The 23,823-nt window shown below is 36.7% G+C and overlaps 1 protein-coding gene across 2 annotated transcripts in view; it reads right to left on the reverse strand.

Annotated features, from left to right (window-relative positions):
• LOC120514552 (heparan sulfate 2-O-sulfotransferase 1) overlaps positions 1-23,823 on the reverse strand; it is a 340,541-nt gene that overhangs the window by 181,836 nt on the left and 134,882 nt on the right. Inside the window, exon 2 of one of the 2 annotated variants that reach the window (XM_039734985.1) lies at positions 12,916-12,963. The exons of the other annotated variant lie outside the window; for it this stretch is intronic. Coding sequence (XP_039590919.1) covers positions 12,916-12,963 — 48 coding nt within the window. The remainder of the gene's footprint in view (positions 1-12,915; positions 12,964-23,823) is intronic. 2 annotated transcript variants of the gene reach the window in all.

A 23,823-nucleotide genomic window follows, 5' to 3' on the forward strand; every position in this document is an offset into this window, starting at 1 on the left:
GAATAACTACAAAAAACCTCTTCTGAATGAAACATGCTATGTTACTACAAAGAAAGCATCATTGATATGCAAACTCATTACTAATTAAAACTAATATGATCATTTCTCTAATTTAATTAAAAAAGCAATTAGGAGCTTTTCTTTAATCTTCTTGTGGAATCCAATGCAATCATGAAGCAAATTAGAATAATTAGTTGGGCAAAACTTTTAAAACTATCCCCAGTAATCAGCAACCTGGGTAGATAAAGTGTACTGCTACTGCATGGTATTCTCAGTTCTGGCATCAAAAGTAATTCTACAGTATTTGAATTTATTAAGGCACGCTATATTTTTAAAGTGTGCAATGCAAGCAGTCCTGCAAACTCAGTACAACATACAAAAGCAGAAATCTGCATCTCTATAAGAAGATGAAGTGCAAATGGTTTAACTGTGCAGAAAGCTTGCAATGTTGTTGTGTGTAGCTCAAAAAAAAAAAAAATGTGGGTGTCATTATCACTGACAGCTGGCAACTGATTGACTGAAACAAGCTCATCTGCCACTAGCTGAATAAATGTCCTGCTTCTGTTAGCTGCAAAACATGGCTTGAATTAAAGCCTGGAATTTGAGATTCTTCCAAAATAGCCTGCATCATTTAGCAACACGGAGGAGGTTCAGCCAAGACCACAACACTATAGTAGATTGTCTATAGCCAGTGACACTAACACTGATGAGGTTTTCATTAAGTGACAAAAACACACAAAAAACCTAATAGAGTCTCCTGCATTTTCATTTTTTCCTCCATTAAAAGGACAAAAGGCTTTACATGGTGATGTAATTAAACCTAATTTGATAAGGAAAACAATTTCCAGTGCGAGTGCTGAGAGCCTTAAAGAACTCTCGCTATGAGAGAAGCCAAAACAGATTACAATGGCACTTAACCTGTAATTTCTTTCCCTCCTCTAAATCAATTTGAAGATTACATATTCAAAATTATCTGCATACAGTTCTGTACAGCTGACATCTACTTGTAACCATACTTATTGCAACTTGAAATCTGTTGTTGGTACTGGAAAGAACCCTGGTCGGTGTGATTTCATTTGAGTGCACATAGAGTACCAGAAGAAAGTGGCAGGCCTTATATTATCCTCTACTCAAAGGGCAATGCCTGCTCTTTACTGCCTATATTGTCAGTCTGGCTTCTATTCTATCTACAATACAGCTCAAGTGAGTCTTTGCTACAGTTAAAAAGGTCCTTGCCTGAAACCAGAGCATGGTTCATGCAGACCTTTTGTGCACTGAACTGTTGTTTAGGCTCAGCCAAGCCTCAGGACGTTTCAGTTTTCCAAAGTTATGGCATTAACCCTCTTGTTTCCATTACATTAAATGAGACACAGCAGAGAAAGTGAAGAGCACACCAACAGTATAACCAAATTAAATTATGAAGCAACAAGGCAGCAATTGCCTTTTGCATTTATAATTGTACAATGGGATACAGAGAAAAGGAACCAAGTGTTACTGGTCATTTCCTAATTTAGCATCACTGTAAGAAGGCTGAGTAGAGATCTACACAAGAAGCCAATCTGAGAGATAGTGAAATTTGTAAGGAATGGCATAATGACATAAATTGCATAATTTTAAAAAAGGACACATATTTTCAATGGTGCTATTGAAGTAACAACATTTGCAGTCATTAGTTCTGCCGCTCACAGCTCCAAAGGTTTGAGTTCAGATCTTGGTCAGGTTGTTGACCGTGTTGAATTTACATGTCTTACCTGCTATGTCTTCCAAAGACAATCATTAACCGGCAACAGTAAACTGGCCTACCGTGAGTGAGTGTGGAATATTCACAACAATGCACTAGTATCCCACCCAGGTTTGCGTCTAACCTTGTGTCCACTATTGCTAGAATACAGGTTTGTTCCCCATGAATCCAACATGGATAAGCAGGTAAGGAAACCAGATGAATGGATTTGTCATTTATGATTGGCTCTTATATTTGCAGCAATGAAGGGATTGGAATTTATATGTATAATTCAGATAAGAAAATGATAGCTAAGACTAAATTGTGTAATTTTGATTGTTATTTGTAACTATCTTAAAATACTTTATAAACACATACTGGGCATACAAAATAACTTGTATGACAAGGCAGTAGTCAGATATTAAAATATGATCAGCATATGATATGATACAGATTTATGTCCAATTCCTTAATAAAACAAACCAAATAAGGCCAACTGCTACACTAAGTCAAACAGTGCACAGTATTTATTACACAGACTGCCCACTTTGAGTACATAAAAAAATATTACTTGTCATTAAGGTTTTAAAGAAACGTGGAATAAAAAATAGATGCATAGAAATAGTTATGCATGTTTTTTGCCTATTAATTGCTTATTGATTACTCAATCTTTAGTTAATATACAACCTTAAACCACTAAAGAGTCATTTAAAAATGAGAGTGCAAGTCAAAATCAATGCCCTGAACACAAAGCATACAGCCTGACAGTTCATTTTTCTTTTGATCTGTAATGTTTAACACCCCGTGTTCATGAAAGACTGTTTTATCCTTTCAGGATTGCCAAAATTTATCAGAAAGCCCAAATTCCTTAAGGCTGTCTTACATCCTGGATGCATCACTACCAATTTCTCTAGCCATGTTTCATAAATTCACAGTGGAGAGCAACAGTGTGGTTTCTAATACGGATCACCCCAGCTGTGCTGTACCGTAACAGAATGCTCATGGTCTAAATATAACCTATAATTTTATTAACCATTCTAATTTCCATCACAATTTATAATAACCAGATGCTGTCACTTTTATTTTACGCAGAGAGAATAGTAATTCATGAGGAGGATGTACTGATAGATATATTCAGTTCAAATCATGTTTCAAAATTCAAGATCATTCATCACAAGAGAATAAAATGTAATTGTGAAGTAGACAGGCCCATAGATAATATTGTTCATTCATAGCAGAATATAACAGTTGCTCTGTGAGGAAAAATGACAAACTCATGACTATGGAGGAAATTCAAATATAAAAAAGCAGAATATGCAGAGGGAAAAATTGGATATAAGGAAACAGTACATATTTTTTCATTTGTATAACTACATACCTAACAGTAATACAATCCTCACCAGTTTTCCATTATCTATGTCTTGCATTGCAGTTGCTTCTTAGTTGGCTCATGCAGCGTATTTTTCTCAAACCATCAGCAGCATGAGCTTTAAGTAAACCATTTAGCAAAGCTCAGACATTGACATACTGTGCTGTGTCCAGTTGACACTGACCACTGATCAATAAAGGAAGACTAATACGAACAACAATCTTTCGAGTCAGCCCTTGAAACTATGGGGGAAGGGATCACCAGCAAATTATTTTCTTTTTCTGACAAAATATCAGCAGTCAGTTAAACCTTTTTATATACGCCAATAATCATGTTGGAAGTAGGTAGTCCGTAAAACATAAAAATGCAATGAAAGTGATCGTCGTGATGTGCATTAAATGAGTTTGTGTTGTGAGACTGTGGATCTCTGTAATGAGATCTGAACGATTCCATCTCTAGAGAACAGGCTATTCAGCTTAGGTGGTAGTCACATACCAATATTACTAAAGCCAGTTGGCCATCTGTTCCCAAAGTAGGCATTTTTATCAAAATCAATTCTTTGATAAAGGAAATCAGCTGCTCCAAATAGCAAATGGGAAAAGGAAGAAAAAACAATAATGCTGTTATTTATTTGTTTTAACTCTTTAAACTGATATGCATGGATGTTTTTACTTGTGGTATTATACAGGACAGTATTTACCTCACTGTCTTAACTACGCATAAAGGATGCAAACAACTAGCCAGAGACTAAGGTCACTGCTTTATTTTAGGAGGAATTTTTTACTATTACTTATTATCTCTTAATCCAGTCTGAGAGTAAAGTAAGAGGTATGTGCCTGTAAATATGTGTAGTGGTAAAGCCCACAATGTAAAACACAAGCAAATGAGTGTCAGTAGTTTGTGGTGGCTGAATGCATTTTATAGAAACAATTATAGAAATAAAGGCTTCTAGATGCATGAAGAGTATCAAGCAACACTTGCCTCAACAATTTTAAAAACAATTATTTCTACACAACAAATAGGTAGCTAAATCCAGCTTACATTATGGTAAGGGACCATTTCTGCAGTTTATCCCAGATATGTATAAATAAAGAAAACTTATCAAAGACTTTCATTATTTCAGACTGCAGTTTTAAATGCCAAACTGATCCTAAAGAGGCAGGTTTATTTTCTTGAGTCATTAAACTACAGACAATCTAGACTGCTTTTAATGGATCTTGATTCTTGATTCACTACTTAGACTTACACTTCTATAAACTCCCAATGTGAGATGCCCTCTAGTTACTTGCAAGTCAACTGCAATATCCATATACTGTACAACAATTCTGCATAAAATTTGGACTCGCACAAAAAGACATGCTTCAAGCAATCCAACAAGGAATTGAGTTTTGACAACACATAGAAATAAACATTGAGTGTGTGAGAATGAACAAGCTGTATTCACTGCAGGAGCTCTGAAGCACCCACGTAGGTTTATCATCTTTTGGCAAACTGGATCACCTTCCAACTACAACTACAAAAGGAAAAGCAAATATTAAATTACTTTATTATTCATTATTTATAAAGTAATAAACTGAGAGCTCAAGTCATTCTTCTACATGTGTACATCCTATTGGATCTGGAAGAAGTCTAATAATCATTTGGACAAGCTGAGAAGGGCCAGTTATAATATGTTCATGACTTCATTCTGATAAGCAGGATCTGAATTAGGAAAACATGGAACTCTTTCCCATTATAAAAAAAAACAATAAAAAGATTAACATTATATTTATTTTCCCTCACCAACAGCTTGAAATTTGGGATCTGTCCCAATATACTGTCAGTGCAGTTTCATAGGAGAGTCACTGAAAGAATCTTCGTTTCTACCATAATACCATCTTAGTTTGTAATCTATTGGTTCAATCAAAGTATAAAATACAGTGACTTGCAGCAGCAGAAGATAATGTAGGCCTGAATTTGCCCTTTACATGGGACCTACATACTCAGGAAATGAGCAGGAAACAGTAATAATAAGGATTTAAAAAAAACACACACACACACACTAATGCTGGTAACCATTAGTTTTACCTATTTTCATTAGGAAAACACTAGAAATCCCTTAAAGCAAAAAATCAGTTGGCATGTCTGCTACAATCACACTGGTGAATCACAACTATTAATTCAGCTGTGCTTTCCCCAGATATCCTACTTCCTCCACCCAATTTCTAATTTATTTTTACTTACCAAGTACAGGGTGTGAATATGTGGAAGGAAATATGCAAGAAAGACTTTTAAAGACTACATTGTTTCACTTTAATCAATTATTTTCTGTCCTTCTCAAGACACACTCTGTAGGCTTGTAAATAACCCATCTTTTACAGATGATGTTCTGTTAATAAAGGGGTCAAAATGCAATATGACGTTTTGCTCCAATGGTATATGTGCAGGACATGATGTTAGACTAGTGTTAGAACTACCCTAACATTCTCAAAATAGAATTCACTCTTTCAGAGGTTTATACCTCTCAAAAGCATAGCAAATTTCTAGTATTTAATCAAAGAGTGAACCATCTATATCTCCCATGTATGCAATTGTACTCCCTGTCCTAATGCATCAAGTATTTATTATAAAAACTAGCCATCCCCCACAGCTCTGCCCATGTATTAGTGAAACAGGACAGTGAGTTGGGCCCCACCCAGGTCCCCACTCCCGACATCAAGCTTCACCCACCCAAAGGCCTGATGCTTGTCTCTTGGATTTGCACGAATAAATCGCTACCACAAATGAACAATGATACATAGCGCAATGAGAGATGTCATAAAATCAACTGGAATGTTAAAGCAAATTATAGAAAAAAAAAAGATTTAGATCCATTAAGTAGTTCTCTCTTGAAAAGCGAACAGACATACAGGCAGACATTGGACTTATTATATATGTTTGTGTGAGTGTAGATATTACTTAGTTCTGTTGTGATGTTGTATGCACTGTTTGTTTTATGATACTATTGCTATAACTCATGGCTCTCACTATAACACTACTTCTTAGCAATTACATTGTTTGGCAATAAAGCTTTATTCAATCTTTCATTCAATTTAATGAATATTCATGAGCAGTGACTGGGTACTGGCCCGGCAAGACCCTGTCAAGGATAGCTTGAACAAGAAGAAACAGAACAGAACCCACAGTGGTGACTTGGGGGTCTCTCTCCGATACAGGGAGCCTCACTGAGACACCTTTTAGAGCATGGCTTCAATCATAAGTAAGAAGCCACAGATTATATAACTGAGTGTCATCTATTTGAAAAAGCCATACATTTTAAGTGTCCCAGAAGCTATTACATGTGCTCTAGGTCACTAGAACTATTATTAAGTAGTTGCAGAAACCAGGAAAAGTTGCCCTAAAGGTGAGGCTGAAAACAAAATGGCCAATTGGGTCTCTTTTTATAAATAACAGGTCTCTAGTATAAAAGGAGACCTGAGACTGCAAGAGGGAGCACTGAGGAGAAGGCTTCCACTAACTACTTTTAATTAAACAGGAATCCAGTGGTTCAGCCTTTAATCAGAACATGGAGCTAGTGTGGAAGACACTATAAGGGCAAGATGTTACTTTCAGTCTGTACCTGTACATGACTATCATCTTTTTCAACTGTCGTTAACTTATGTTAATTAATGGAAGACAAAATGGGACCTTTAGAGACTTATATATTAATAATATATTCAAATCCTTGGAACATCTACATCTCAATTTTAATCTTGTTGTAACCAATTTCTTCTATTATGTGCAACTTCCCCAATTTCCCTTCTATATTGGTTTGAGAATATACTACATTTCAATACTGAAGATACAGGCAGCATTTCTTCACTTTATCATACCCTTCCCATAGGTTCCTCTGTGGATGACTTGAGTGTAAACCAGGAAACTATGAATTCAAATAAAGAATGGCCACTAAAATACCACACTCCTCTTCAATCTGTGCAAAACATGACATAACCCTTATCCTTACTGAACACCTTGATTCTAGTTATGTAAAATCCATCTAGGCCAAGACCCTAAGTGTGAGCGATGTCATTCAGTCATAGTATTTACCCAGGATGGTAGAAGTGTGTGACTGCCTCCAAATTCTGTTTCATATCTGTCAGAGAGTACTGGAACCACTATTACTCCTAATGCACTTACAGCAGTGTTCAGAGTAATGCCAGACAAGACATTATTATAAAATAAAAAATATTCTGTGATATTATTGATCACTACATGCTGTTTTTGTTAATTTAGAAAACTCTAAGTCTATCCATTATAATGTAGAGGGGAAAACATGATCTGTTCTTTTTAAAGTAGAATTAAAAAAGAGAAAAAATTAAATTGGATTAACAGTCCAAAATTCATTTAGAAATTGGCAAGAATGTATTGTTTTCCTTAAGTAAACATTCTTGGCCTCTGTTAACTTTTTAGATGCTTCAATACCTTTGACTGACAACTACATAATGGGTTATCTGATTTCATAGCTCTCCAGATGGGTTAGAGATGGTGAATTTGAAATGAAATATGTTATTACTTACTGTAGGCTCGATTCTTCTGTGCCATGTATATTGTAATGTAATGTTACAAATCTGAATGGGGGGCAGGCTTTAAAAGGATGCCAGAGTTACTTTTATAACAGCTACCAGGGCAAATGAGTGCTGGTACATTTTATTTCCCTTAACATTTTTTGATTTTCTCAGCATTAACTCTGAAACTGTTTTCTCATTGGCTTTATTCTACAGGAGCAAATTGTTTCTTTGTCAATTTTGAATAATAATCACCCACGTTATTAGTTTTTATTATGTCAGTGTACCACTGCATAATCAGCCAGTCCAAAGACCTCAGTCCGTCTCTGTTTTTTATTGATTGATCTGCCATGTTTGGTGGACCCAATGGAAATCTCATAAAAAGGTGTTGACTCATGATGTTTAGAAAGTACATGGTGTCAATAGATTTTAGGTTCACTTTTTAAGGTGAAGATAACTGAATGCAGCATTTTCTCTAACAACTTCTAGAAGAATAATTGCATGTAGTTAAACCGAGCCCTGCTTATTTACTGCACTGCTATTGTGTGCAGAGACCCAAGTCTGACACTTTTTCTCATTAACATCATGAATTGTGAGGTATTTAGGTCATGTTTACTGCCCTGCAACTCTGAAGTTGCTCTCTCTTCTTTCTCCTCCACTACCCAAACCCTCTGCAACTTCCATCTCCCCACTGGCAACTCATGTGGAAAAAAAAGAAAAAGACAGAAAAAAATATCAACATCCTGACATGGTTCCAGTGCTTCTGTCTTTTGTTCCTGCTGCCAGAATTAAAATCACTGAAGGAGCTCTAATTCCGCATTCAGAGTGGCGAAATTGTGCCATACGTCATAATCAGATATAGCTGCTTCTGTCAATCATCCACTAAAATGCTTATTTCTGTAGTTGCTGCAGTGGTGTCAGCAAAATACTTAATGCATTTTTCTTGTACCAAGCCAGTTTCTGGATTATATTTTTCAATATTATTATTTTGAAAAGCTCAATTAAAACCACTTACAATGTATAATATATATCTTTGTTTTAGCAGACAATTTATTCATTATTTTTGATTCATTAGGGAGATGCATAAAAAACCATCTGTGTATTGTATCCGGTGATTCAGAGGTAAATAATACAAAGGAACACTGCAAACTGGTAAGCAGATGGCAGAGTTGTGTATCTGGTATTAAGCATGATTTTTTTCAGAGAATATTATGAATAAATATTGAAACCTTGATTCAAAGGCATGTCGATATTGAACCACTCACTTGCTAGCCACTACCTGAAAATAAATCAATGCAGAAGGTGTGAATTTCAAATACAGTATTCTTATATTTTTCTAAGACTTTTTTTTCACTCTTTGCACATAGAAGGTATATATAGGGTGAAACTGCTCTAAAAATGTCTTGTAAAACCAAAACAATGGGGGAAAACAGACTTTCAACGAAAAGATTGCTGTAGTGTATGCAGAACATCTTAGTTATTTCTGGAATATTTAAAAAAACGCAAAAGTAGCTTCAGAAATTACATACACTGTAAAAACACTTGAATAACAGCCATACTAAAGTTTAGTAATCTTTGTCTATTAACACTTAGCCCTGGCAATGCTTGCCTAGCCTTCCTTAAGCTGCTGACAAATTATTTTCAAAGGGGATTGATTCCAAACCCACCCCCCGGGTTTTTTGATCAAGTGTTTATATACACCAGCATTCAAATGAACCTGTATCTCTTGAAAAGGAGTACTACCAGTAATTTGCTTCCACTTCAAGCACTGAGTAACTGGTTACTAATTTAGAAAGATGCAGGAATCCAGCAGCCATAGTGGCCCACAAGAAGCAGAGTTTCAATAAATTAAATTCCACTGGTGTGATCTCTGATCCCCATACTATCTCACTTCTGAAAATGCCAGTTCAGAAAGAGACCCCCTCCCTCCCTGATCTGCTGTTTTCTATGTTTATGATAATTCTCCACACTTCTAAACACAGCACTCTGAATTCATGCTTATTATAGTGAGAATATGGGAAAAAAAAGGTGCAAATTTCCCAGACTCAAATTGTGTAAAGCAGTGCTTGCTATAATTTATGTATAATCAACTGTGAGTGAGCTTTGCTCTGCTTGACTAGCAAGGGAGATATTGAATAGTTTATAACCTCTCTTAAAACTGCCTTTTTAGCCAATCTTTTAAGTCAACGCCAACAGAGAAACTTTGAAACATTTTGACTGCAGGAATTAAAGTTTTATAAATGCTTTTTGAGTGAAACCCAGCTTCTTGTTTTAAGCTATACTCAAATAAAACCCTTTTTATTGCCTGATTAGCAAAAATAAAAAAACAACAAGTACTGAACTTCAAAACTTGAAAAGCTGTTGATGTAGAGGACATCAAAAGTTATTTAGTGAACAACTTACCGGATATAGTAAATGGTAGTTTTCTCAAGCCCACACTTCAAGTGGTGATGACAACAGGTCATTACCCCAACACAGCTCATTAACTCCCTACTCATACAATTTCTGTAATACTTCAAAAATCAGAGATCTGAGGGTTCCCAAATTACTATTATCTACAACACTAAGACTCGCTCTATATGTTCACTTTATGAACAAACATTTTCAGATGTTTGAAATGTAGAAAAAAAACAGCATCTACTTGCTTAAGACCATAATTTAAAATAATAGCTGGTATCAGCTCTACTAATGCCCTTCTCAATCTGAAACACTACTATTATGACACACTGGTCTTCATTTACATAAGTTTAAAAAACTTCACATCATGCAGTCATGGAACCAGTCTAGTTTTCTTTCACTAGCAAAACTGTACACAGCACTCCAGATGAAGAAGGGGCCCTAGGCTCAGTCTGTATAATGCATTTGTGAGCTCCCAATCTGGAATACAGTGTGAAGTTCCAGTCACCATGTTACAAAAAAGACAAATGTGGCTCAGGAGTAAAGGGCATGTCCTACTCTGACAGTCTGAGGGAAATTAATCTGTACATCCTTGAGCAGAGAAGGCTGTGTGGAGACCTAATCTTGATGTTCAAAATTCTCTGGGGCATCAGTAAGATTGATCAGAGATTCACATACTTATGGACACTAGTGCAAATAAAGGGAAAGTACACAAATAAACAACCAAATCATATATTTGAAGCATAAACCTTGACAACTTCTAAAAACACATATAATACTGGGACAACTTAGTTATTAGCTAACCAAAAGAATGAATGCTCTCCTCTCATTTGTCTGAAGCCTTGTGCTCTTACAAACACTGAACATGAAAAACATATCGAGGAAACAAACGTCCCATAACATATTGCCTGTGAACGCTGGAGCAATTTTGTAGGAATGAAGGTTTACATATGAGCAAAGTGAATCAACCAAAACTCATCTTACTGCTCCTAAATTAAAAACTGTTCTTTTTTTCATATTTGCAATTGAATGGTGTTCTTCTATGGTATATTAACATTATGCTTTTTATTCTTATTGCACGTCATTTTGTGTCATACTTTGACTATATTGTATATGTCATTAGTGTATTGCATACAAAGCTTTTAACTGTAATATACTGAAATGGCTCTGCTCACTCCTTTAACATATTTATCATTTTCTAAATAAACACAATTGCTGAACTATTATGTCTAAGGAACACATTCCTAAAGGTCAATACTATGTCACCACAGAGACCATACAGTGGGTATCTGTACAGAGTGGATTATTATATAGGAAAAATCTGTTTTTAAGTTTTTGACACATATATTTTGCAACATTTCTTCATTACAGTATGCTGGAGGAGGACTAAGTCAGATAATCTGAATTGAGCACAGTATATCTTCCTTGGCATCCGCTTAATTGAAAATTATAATGTAATGTACTCTATCTGCATGTTCTTGCTTCCTTAAGAGTTATTGCTCTCTAGAAGGGACGACATCGGGGACATAAACTTACTCCTGCAAGCTTCAGAAAGCTAACACAGTTATTGCCATCATGCTTGACCTAAAGTAAACCCCAGATAGTTCCTGGAACTGTTTACAAAGGAATAGTTTCTTAGGCAGTGAGAATGCCAATAAAACACAAAAAAATCTGTAATAATCTATCAATCCATTAATGTACTGAACCTGCTTTTGCCAATTTAGGGTTGTAAGAAAGCAGCACTGGACAGGATGCCAGTCCATGGCAGGGCGTATTCAGTTACTGTAACATATTACCAGTGTAGAATTACCAGCTAACCTTAGGATATATAAAGAATACATACTATTATTGAATATGTTGCTTTAAATAAATGCATATTCAAATGTACTCTAAAAGATTTTTCAGTTCTTGTTCCATTTGTAGCATATATTGCACTTCCTGTCAGGAAAGTAAGATAAGCTTTAGCCCATGAGTCTTCGTCCACAATATTATTTATGGCTGTCCATCTTTATAAATTAATCAAAATGTGATCATTTTGCTTCTGTGTATACAGAAAGCAGTTCAGGATGGTTACGACCAAGAAAACTGTTATAAAAATCTTCATAAAATGTCGTTTATAAAATTTAACAGTAGCAGAAGAAGAATTTGTTAATCACAACCTCCTGCTATCTACATTAGAATGCAATTCCTGTACATGTCAAACAAAATGTATGAATATGCATAGACTACAGTACTTTTTTGAAGCAAATAATGAAAGAATAACTGAAGACCTGATCAGAATAAACTAAAAGACAAACTCGCTTTTCAAGAAAATGCATAGCATTATTTTAACTGCCGTTCAAGTGGGGATGGTTTAGAAACATTAAAAACCTTCGGAGATGGCCTTTTCAAACAGATGTTGCAATTCTAAAAAAAAAGAATGAAAAGTCATGCATTAACACGTGCCACTATTTTTCCACCCTGTTAATAACCTTTTCACATACAACTTTATTCTTGATTTCCAAATGTTAGCACTATAGTAAGCAATTTAGGTTAAAGCGATAAGTACACATTTAAAATTATTATTTACTTAAGACAAACTGCAGTCTACCTTTTTTAAAATCACACTGAATCTGCTATTCTGCATAGGTAAAACCAGATGTACAAGTGATTATAATATAAGTTATTTTCTGCTTCTTTAAAGTCACTAACTTTTAAGGGCAATGCTCAAACTCAGTGACTGAATTAGCTGGCAGTTTATAGATGTAGGATTAAGGATAGAAATGTTGCAGTGGCTTAAGGAGCACTGGGAGGCAAGTTTTAAAATGTTATTATTATTAGTGTTCACCTACATACCTGTGTCACCAGAAGTTCTGTACCCAGATTGGACACTGTGAAATAATTAATGCAAGAGCTATTATACTTACTCGTTTGCACGTCAACCCTGGGCTTCGCCAGCTGCTCCACATAGTATCCTGCAGGATGTAAGAGGAAGCTTTGTAGCGTGATTAAACCAAAATGCTAATGTGGGGTATAAATACTGATTAGCAAAATGTTACTTAATGTGCAATTCTTGAGGCTCTCCAGGATTAGCAATCCACAAAGCAATGGCATTAATTAAATTAAAGATAGATGGAAATGGAAGGACTAGGAAAGGCTGTCATTGTAGTTTAAGAGACAGATTGCCACAATGCAACAAAATAATTATATCTACTGTTATGACATTATTCATTTTATATAAATATATTATAGGCCAATAACAAAGATAAAATTGTTTCAGTTTTTTAATAGATCTATAGAAGTCCATGAAGTATCCTATCAGACTCCATAAACTTTGAACTATACCATATGCTACACCAATTACCTGCAGCTTGGCAGAATTCCCAGTGCACCACATGAATGATTTTACTATGGCAGTTTTGACACCACCACCTTTATATCTTGCTTCCACTAGTATTGCCCAACCTCAGAACTAAGCACAGTGGAATCCAGTGAGACTTCAGCAGAGGCTTTCATGACAAAGTGAATGACGACAAACTTGGCTTCCTTAAGTACAGGACAAATTCAGTACTCATCAGCTCCAATGAGAACAGATAGCTCTTCAACAAAGACCCCTTGATACTATGACATTTATTTTGTGAACATCACACCTTCCTTGTAAAAGGTTGAGCTGCAGAGCTTTGTCCTATTTTTTTTCTTGGCTAACCAGGGCCTGCTCCTCAAAAGATTTGTCTTCCATAAATCCCATGTCTTGGCTCAATCACTTTCTGCCACTATAATTCAAATAAACATCACCAGTTCATCTCCCTGGAACCCAAGATAATTACAGTGAACAACAACAAACTGCTCTAAGCTACTGCAGCCTAATTAACTGAGGAAAATAAGGATAAGACAGGGCGACCAAGCATGTACTGAATACCCATTACACTCATATTATATATACATAAACACAAAAGGCCAAAAATCTGGATGTTAGGTCACCTGTGAAGCTCACAATTTGTCTTTTGTGTGCATTTCAATAAACCCATTGGCAAAGTGAAAAGCGGGGAGATTAGCAGCTCTGCTTTTGAAAATGCATTTTTGCAGAGTGAAACAGAGATTACGATCGCTAGTGATTTAGGGAGGAAAAATAAGACACATGTCCTAAGCATTTTATATATGAAGGACATCAAATGTCTCCACCCACTATGTGAAATGTCAGCTTTTGCTGATGTAAGGACAAAAATGGACCAGAATGTTTAAGTTGAAACTAAATTGATTATTTTTAGCCAAAAAGTTTAAAAGAAATTTTTAACACCTCAGTTGTTTGTGTAACTAAGCATATCCATGAGCTAATGCTATTTGGAAACACATTTTGCATTGATTACAGCAGTAAGCCTGTTTGGATAGGATACTGTCAAGTTGGCACACCAGGATTTCACAATTCCCTCCCACTGGAATACTAGGAATTGAGCAGCTTCCATCTCACCAAGAAGAGATTCTTTAAGAACAATTTACTACAGGTTGTCCCAACAAAGCTTTATCACATTACAGAAAAGAAAAATCAAACCAAACCATTCTACCAAAATACAAATGAATGAATATAAGTAAATAAATAAATCATTACAAATGCATCCGAGTCCACACTTTGCACATATAACATTTAATCATTGCCATGATTCTTCTGTACATTAAGGCTAATTTATCATACACACAATACAGTAATGGCTGTTCCTTTATTACTATGCATTAGACCTCCAACAGACAAGTCCTTTATCTCTACATTCATCACTCATGAATACAAAATCATAATGTTATTAAAATAATTAACTCTTTATTTCTTGTTTGATATGTTTTTACAATTCCTTTGTCTTCATTAATAAAATAAATTGCCTGCAGCATACACTGTCATGTTGCCACAAACTTTAAACTGCATCTAAATGATACAGCATAATGAAGAAAAGCCTCCGGTGTCAGAACATGCTTAATAAATGCACTTAAGCATCAGTATGCAAGTATCAATCTGCACCTTGCTGATGCATTACAACAGATTTTAATTTTTCAGCTTTAGCTAAAAAATTCAGTGTCAAAAACACCTTGATGCTTTCACTACACTCAAGAGTTGACTATTACTTTGAGCTGTTTAGAATAACAATAACTCGGTATAAGCAAAATTTCAATATAATGCAGAAGGTGCCAATATTAGAAGCCTCTCTGAAAGAACCACACATACCTTGCTGATACCAATCTGTCTCATGGCTCTTAGTCCTGGTTTCAAGTCCTGGCCTGGGCACTGCCTGCATAAAATTTTCACATCTTTCCATGCCTGCATTTTTTCTCCAAAAATATGTGTGTTAGCCTTGAAGTGCCACTTAACATGTGTAGGAATATTTGCAGGTTTGTGCATGGGTGTGACCTGTGAGGGACTATCCTTGTTTGCAGGGCTGCTAAGAAAGGCATCTTCTCTTTACAATCCTGGACTAGATAAGTAATACTAGGGGACAGGGTAAAGGACCTTACAAATGTCTTATCTATTGAATGCCAGTACCTCCTCATACTGTCAGGTGAATTCTGACCAATCACAACCATTGAGACACACAGAACAATCTCTAAATGTTGGTAGTGTGGTATGACTGTAAACCACAACTGTCAACCACAAACCACATTGGAAGATCAACACAAGCTAACACAAAATGAAGAATTCTAAAATAGTATAATGATGTCTGCTAACAAAGTCCGCAATCCAAAAGAAAAATTTAGAAAATGGCAAGACTCTCATGCAGTAACACAGAAATCATACTAAGTGCACTAGATAAAAAACACACTTCCAAAACTGTCACAGATCAAGGGCTCAATGTCATTAATAAGGACAACAGCAGTAGGCAAAAAACAAAACTCCAAAAACCCACATAAAATGTTAAACAGCAGAAGAATCAAAGTTCTAAATGTAATGAAGAACTTGAATAGTGACTTTTGCAAAGGTACACTGTGTGTAATAATTGAACAATGTCATAACGTGAGCCTCTCCTTTAATTTACCTTGTCACTCCCATCATGTTGAATGTACCAAATGTGTGTTACATAGCAATGCACACGGATAGGAGGGAGCTGGGGCAAACAGCAGACAAAAGGATGAACTTATCCAGATCAGTAATGTGTGTTATATGACCACAATCTACTAGCTTAATTGGAAAGAATGGCAGTTTCTTACTGGTAGTGAATGCAGATGTGCATGTCAGAGTACCACTCTGACAAATGAGCACTGTTTAGAGGTGATGTTACTGGGTTCAGCTCCAGCAGGATGAATTTTAAGGCACAATTCTGGCCTTGTGGATCATCACTGCGCAGCATGTTGTTTTTGTTCTAAACTAAATTTGGATCTGCAAATGATGAGCTCATAAAAGTCTGATGGGCTTCTGTTCAGCAAAGTCTTTATTTAGAATAAATTAATGTTTTACCTTGTGGCCTTCCAGGGGGCACTCCAGCCACCCAAACTCAACACAACCTGATGCAGATATACAAGTTCAGAAGTACAACACACACTATTTTTCATGGGAAACACCTTCCCTTAAGGGTGTCCCACACACCAAAACATAGCACAAAAAAAGTCCCCAAAATAAAACTCAAATAATAAACAAACAGCATTTTTTCTTCTTTCACCTTCACTACTCATTTGGCAAGCTTCATCCTTTTCCACCCGACTCTGGCTCCCATAATGAAGGCACACGGCTCCTTTTATGCTGCACCTGCGAGTACACCAGGTGGCTTGTTAGCGAGATCCAGATGTACTCTCAGGTGTGGCAGAAGACTGACAAAATAGGACCCTTCACCCCCCGGGCGGTACCTACAGAACCCAACGGGGATGTCGCAAACTCCATGTTCCACCATTGCAACCCCGAGGGAGGTACTGTCCAGTGTTTGTTCTCACTAACAGGTCCTTCCAGTTCACAGGTGTCCTGGCTGGGCAAGGGCCCCGGCCGTCTGCCAAAAACCTGCTGTATAATAAGTTGGTATTTATAAAGATATTGAAAAGATTTATGGGAAGGCCACTGTAACAACCACAGTCTTAACACATTTTCTACTTTACATAAAGTATGACTAATTTCATTTAAAACATACTTTTAAAAAACTCAAAATCAATTAAATATAACAAACAGTGTCACAAAAACAGACTGCTTTAGGCTATAAACAAGTTTCTTGCAGGGAGGTGACTAACTCAGCACTCAGCTCTAATTACGTGGCCAGGGGGCAGAAGATCTCGAAGCGCCAAGTGAAAATGATCACACAGAAAAATACGAATTGACTGCAGGCAGCACATGGTGACAGAAGATTGACTGCTAAAGAGTGTGATGGAAACTAGAATGGACAAAGCCAAAATTGGGATGTTAAGAAAGCTACAAGGACTGAGAGCAAGACTAAAGGGAGTTACAAATGATGGATGAGGAATGTCTTGCACAAAACAAACGAGAAAGCAAGAAACCAAGCAAACCAGGATAACGCCAAGTACAACATGCATTCAAGATAGTTTGTGTGTCAACCCTGGAATAATTATTTTTCATATTCTGCTATCAGAGTGAAATCTCTCAATTATGGATGACATTTGAGTTCCAGAAGCATAATGTACATCACTCATTGATTAGAGGAAAGGTTAAAGGAAGATGCTATTATTATAAAATGGACATTTTCCATGTGAAAGGCAGTATGTTCTTTCTTAATGTCGTTATGGTAACCAGCTCATCCAAATCAGGGTCACAGGGACCACAGTCAATTTAAGGCAGGAATCATCTTTGGATCAAATGCCATTCCAAGGCACATTCATACACCTCCACTGACTCAGAATAAGCCACATTGTGGAACATTCACACCTTGTGGTAGGACACTTCATGTACTCATAAGCAGAATACAATTTCAAGATGTACTCCTAAAGCCATAAAAGTATAGAAATGAATTACTGTGCTAATCACAGCCCTGTTAAACAGCCAGTTGTGTAATTCATTTTTATCATTATCAGGGCTCCAGACTGTGATTAAAATGGTCGCAAATGTGACCAAAAATAGGTTTTAGCGATTATAGTTTCTACTTTGTTCACCAGTGGCGAGGTGATCCCCTGTTATGAAGATATCTGTGCCCTATAAAATTCAGATGTCCATTCTGATTTGGTGCAGGGATGCTAAGGTGAGATTGTCATGGATCTCTTTGTGTTCATGCATCTTTACATTTCTCCTTTGATTTAACAAATGCTCTGTGCAAAAAGCCAGCCTGTCCATCAGTAAACATGCATACGCAGCCGACTGCCCGCTGTTTCCTCAAGCACAGCAATGTCATTAAGGTTGCAAGTGTATTACATGTTATTGTTGTTTCAATGGGGTGCTTTGTAATTGATGGTGGACAGTAAACTTTGTTAAAATAGTATTGATAAATGCCACTTGTCAGTTGCATTTTCAGTCATTTTGGCATTCGTACTGTATGTTCTGTTACCAATAAATATTTCATTCGGAGTTCTTCAACAAAGAAACAATGGAAAATAATATTTAACAGTGGTAAATATATTTAATAACTCAATACTTGATGCCCAAGAACTCTGTACAAGACATTTTAAAGACAAATCATTAAACAACTCCTCCCTAGCTCCCAATCAACAATCACAAAAATATCTTGATACGAAAAACAACAACAAGCACAATAAGTACAATAAACACAAAGTCCCACATGCTGTCCAAATGAACGGCAACCAACAATGTGGAATCAAGGAGAAAATGACAATCCATAAAACAATAAGTAATGTATAAACAATCCTACCAGTATTTCTGATACAATGAGGTGTGGTCAGATTTGGAAGCGCTCCCTCCAGTAAAACACAATGACCAATCCAATTAACTACTCAGACAGACAAGCATAAGACAGTCTATGTATCAATACAGGTGCAATAATCCAACACAAAACGATAATATACTGGCTGTGATATAGTGGACAAGATAGACAGGTGAACTCAGACACAAACTTCAAACCCCTTCTTACTTGTCTAGCCAGATGCCTTTCAAAAGACCTGCCAGCCAATCTGATCCCAGCAGTCCCTGTGTTATCCACAGATGTCCATTCGGGAGTTGTAATTTTTAATTACATAGCACTGCTACAATATTTACTAATCCACTTTACTTTATTATGGTGCCTTGCTCTTAAAATTTTACTTGGGTAGTTTTTTTTTCCTGGGGCAAAAAAAAAAAAAAAAAAAAACAATTTCCTCAGAAAAAGCTTTATTGTGGAACTCAGATTTTACCTCAGTCATATGAGTGATTAAAACAGTGTGAATGAAATTGTTTAAGTTCTATCGAAAAAAAATCCCTTGCCTGTCATAACCACCCGTTTAAGTTGGCGGAGGATCTGATTTTCAAATCAGGCACCATTATTGTATAAAACTAATTTTCCCGTATAATTACAGGCACAGTTGATTATGGCACATTAAAACTGATCAAACTGTGTACACTGTGTAGTTAAAATGCTTCATTGTGTCTTTAATAAGCCTATCAGGCAGTCTTCTATTGCACGTTCATATCTACTACATCGCTTTCACCAGAGGGGACACTCATTTCTACAGCGAGTCTTAACTGTTGAAATGCCTATGCATTGCTTGTAAGCTGCTTGCAAAATGAACAAATGTATAGCTAAAATTGTTCAAAATGTATACTAAAAGGCAGTAGTCAGTCTTCCATATCAATTTCATATTTAATATGCCTCTCCATCCCATCCACCTTAGGGGACACTCATTTTCCACAGCTGAGCCTTTGTTATTGAAATGCTCTTCCATTTACAGAATTAACACTGGACAGCTAAAATTGAGGTAAATCTGTTAAAAACAATCTTGGAAGTCTTTTCTCACTTTTTCTCTAGCGTGTCTTTGTGTCAATACCACCTGAAAGAGACACTTGGCACAGAGCTATAAAAATGCATGCCCTCTGTCTGCTGCTTACAAAATGAACAATGAACAGCTAAAATTCTTCAAAATGTATTTTAAAAGAATGTAGAAAGTCTACTGGGGGCCTTCTGTCTCATTCACTGTAGGGCACTCATTTCCAGGGCTGGAGCTATGCTGTAGAAATGCATGCACTCTGCCTTCTTTAACTTTGCCTCAAATTGCAGCAGCTATTGACAGTTGTGTTCTCCCAATCAAAAGGATATCAGACAGAACATTAAGGAATGGAACGTTGCAAGAGTTTCAGCAGCACGCTGGGCTGGAATCACTTGCTCAGCATAAAAATGTGGTGCCCCAGGATAACATACAGATCTCAGAAAGACTGAACACTAAAAATCGGGGAAAGTCAGTGAGTAGTACCAATACAGGCATTATATTTCAGAATATCCAACTCAAAGGCTCAAGTCTCATCAGCTTTAGAGATAACCTTCAACTGCATGTTGAGAAAAAAGTGGAGGTCACAGTAAAGGTAAAGAATTTGGCACACATACATGGAGGTTAGAAAGGTAAGAGATTGAAAGATTAATATTTTAAACATTTGATTTTTTGGCACCTAAATCAAAGCTACTGGCTCCTGATTTTTTTCTTTTAGGAGCCACTGGCTTCTTGAGATAAATTTATGTCTGGAGCACTGATTATCAGTGATCTTATTGTAGCCCCAGGTCAAGGAATGTGTAAATCCTGCTGGGTAAAACTGGTACCAGAACCTAACCTGGCAAAAAGACAGAAACCAACTGAGAATGGGACTTGAATTGCATACTGTATATACTGTACTTCTGTAGCTGATATTTTTATCTAAATGAACATGTAGTGTAACTGTTACACATTTTTTGTAATAGCTTTAAACAAGGAAACAGATACGCCACACAAGTTGATATAGAATTCAAGGCCGTCACAAGACATATGCTGTAATGACACACTTTCACACTGTATCTGATGGTGCGCGTAACCCAGCTGAGAGTGAGAGCTACAGCACAGACGGGCCATGTCACAGGCTAAGTGGCCATATTTGAAGCTGGCTGAGGGAAATGTCTTTTATCAAAACCATAGATAGCAGATTAGATCCCAGCTATACATGTTCACATCCCACCTCTACCATCTAAGAGAGAATGCCTAGAGAGAGAGAGAGAGTAGGACTGTCATCCTAAGCAATTCCTTAATGATGACACACACTACAGAAGAAGATCATACCTACCCAGTCGAGTGAATCTCCTAGCTGTATACTTCTAAGTGCAACAGAGCACATCCCCCTAACTCAATCATTCTCTTTCCTAACCCTAACATCCCTCTACCCCCGTTCTGTCTCTCTCTTTCTCTCTCTCTGCATCAGTACTACAAGTCACAGATGACACTTACTGCTGCCCATTGCCAACCAAGTGGTGCTCCTTTCTCTGGTGATGTCTTGCCTCCTGGGCATTCACCAACACAAAAAAAGAACCCATCCAGACCACCACACTTTCATTTAAAAATGCAGACATTAGTACCCATTTTCTCCCTTCATCCACACTACCAGGGTGCTTTTTAACCCTCGAAAAAGGAGACTTTTGAAAATTCTCCAGAACCATATATGACTGAATTGTAATGTGCTGGGGAAAAGGCATATTTTTGAAAATTCAGACTCTAATCACACTCTGATTGTACTGTTCATTTAATATGGCCCTTTCCTGAGTGGATCCTGCTCATTTCAACGTGTGAATCCCTTACCTTTCATGGAATAAAACCATATTCCAACATAGCAGGTATAGAAAATGTACTTTTCATTGTACGTGTTGTGTTGCTTATCTGTATGAATGTAAACTGCATTTTGTACAGTTTGAATGCTGCATACATGCACATTCTGGAGAAGGCAGTCATTATGCAGTTAAATGACCACCTCAATAAACATGCTATTCTTGATAAATTTCAGTCGGGTTTTAGAACAAATCACAGCACAGAAACTGCACTCGTTAAAGTAGTAAATGATTTGCAGGTGAATGCAGACAGAGGCCATTTATTTGTTCTCATCCTCTTAGATCTGAGTGCTGCATTTGACACCATTGATCACAATATTCTTAGAAATCGCCTTAGTCAATGGGTGGGCCTCTCTGGCAGTGTCTTAAATTGGTTTGAATCCTACCTGGCAGGGAGAAAATTCTTTGTTAGTTGTGGTAATTACAACTCAAAGACACATGATATCCAATATGGTGTTCCACAAGGCTCTATCCTGGGTCCGCTGCTCTTCTCAATCTACATGCTTCTGTTAGGTCAGATTATCTCAGGGCACAACGTAAGCTACCACAGCTATGCTGATGACACACAGCTGTACTTATCAATAGCACCTGATGGCCCCGATTCTCTTGATTCACTAGCACAATGTCTGACTTGTATCTCAGAATGGATGAATAGTAATTTTCTCAAGTTAAATAAAGAGAAAACTGAAATCTTAGTGATTGGCAATAATGGATACAATGAGGCTACTAGAAATAAACTGGATACATTAGAATTAAAAGTCAAGACGGAGGTAAAAAGCTCAGGGGTAATTGTTGACTGTAATCTGAATTTTAAATCGCATATTAATCAGATCACTAGGACAGCATTTTTCACTTAAGAAACATAAAGTTAGACCTCTTATATCACTGAAAGATGCTGAGAAATTAGTTCACGAGTTTGTTTTCAGTCGACCAGACTACTGTAACGCACTCCTCTCAGGACTACCCAAAAAAGACATAAATCGTTTGCAACTAGTGCAGAATGCAGCTGCTAGAATCCTAACTAGGAAAAGAAAATCCGAGCACATGTCTCCAGTTTTGATGTCACTACACTGGTTACCTGTGTCATTCAGGATAGACTTTAAAATTCTGCTTATGGTTTATAAAGCCTTAAATAATCTCGCCACATCTTATATATCGGAATGTCTGACACCTTATATTCCAAATTGTAACCTCAGATCCTCAAATGAGTGTCTCCTTAGAATTCCAAGAACAAAACTTAAAAGTGGTGAGGCGGCCTTCTGCTGTTATGCACCTAAAATCTGGAATAACCCACCAATAGGGCTGATACGGTGGAGCACTTCAAAAAAACTGCTGAAAACACATTATTTTAACATGGCGTTCTCGTAATTTCACTGTAATCCTGATACTCTATATCTCCAACTCATTATAATAACTATTCATGGTGGCTCTAAAATCTGTACTAACCCTACTCTCTTTTCTGTTTCCTTTTTCGGTATCCTTTTGCTTGCACCACCACCATCTACTCAAAGCACCGTGATGTTCCAACAATGATGGATGGATTAAAAGCCAGAAGTCTGTATGACCATCAACATCAAGTGACTCCGTGAGAACCCTAACTACAAAAAGAGGACTATTTCATTTATGTTAGGTAGAATGCCCAGAGTGGACAGGGCGGTCCCGTGGCCTGGAACCCCTGCAGATTTTTTTTTCTCCAGCCGTCTGGAGTTTTCTTGTTTTTTCTGTCCACCCTGGCCATTGGACGTTTTCTATGTTAACTAATGTTGTCTTATTTTAATTTCTTATTTTGTCTTTTATTTTTCTTTTCTACAGTATGTAAAGCACTTTGAGCTACTTTTTGTATGAAAATGTGCTATATAAATAAATGTTGTTGTTGTTGTTGAAAAGGCAAATAATTTATTGGTGGCTACAGTTTTATGACAAATCCTGTGGCCAGCAGCATTACCATCTCTGCAAAAGTGTTTGCACAGATGCACAAATGCCCATTGTATTTGAACGTCAATGTCATATGCATTTTTGGTCATTTTACTGCAGATGGAAATACTTCGATATGAAAACACTAGGCATGGTCAGAGACGGTTGTTGTTTAAAAATTCCATTTTTAAATGAAAACATAGAATTTGTTGATGTACCATATGTGTAACTGAACAAGGGCAT

The sequence above is a fragment of the Polypterus senegalus genome, chromosome 14, assembly GCF_016835505.1.
Source record: "Polypterus senegalus isolate Bchr_013 chromosome 14, ASM1683550v1, whole genome shotgun sequence".
Lineage (NCBI taxonomy): Eukaryota > Metazoa > Chordata > Cladistia > Polypteriformes > Polypteridae > Polypterus > Polypterus senegalus.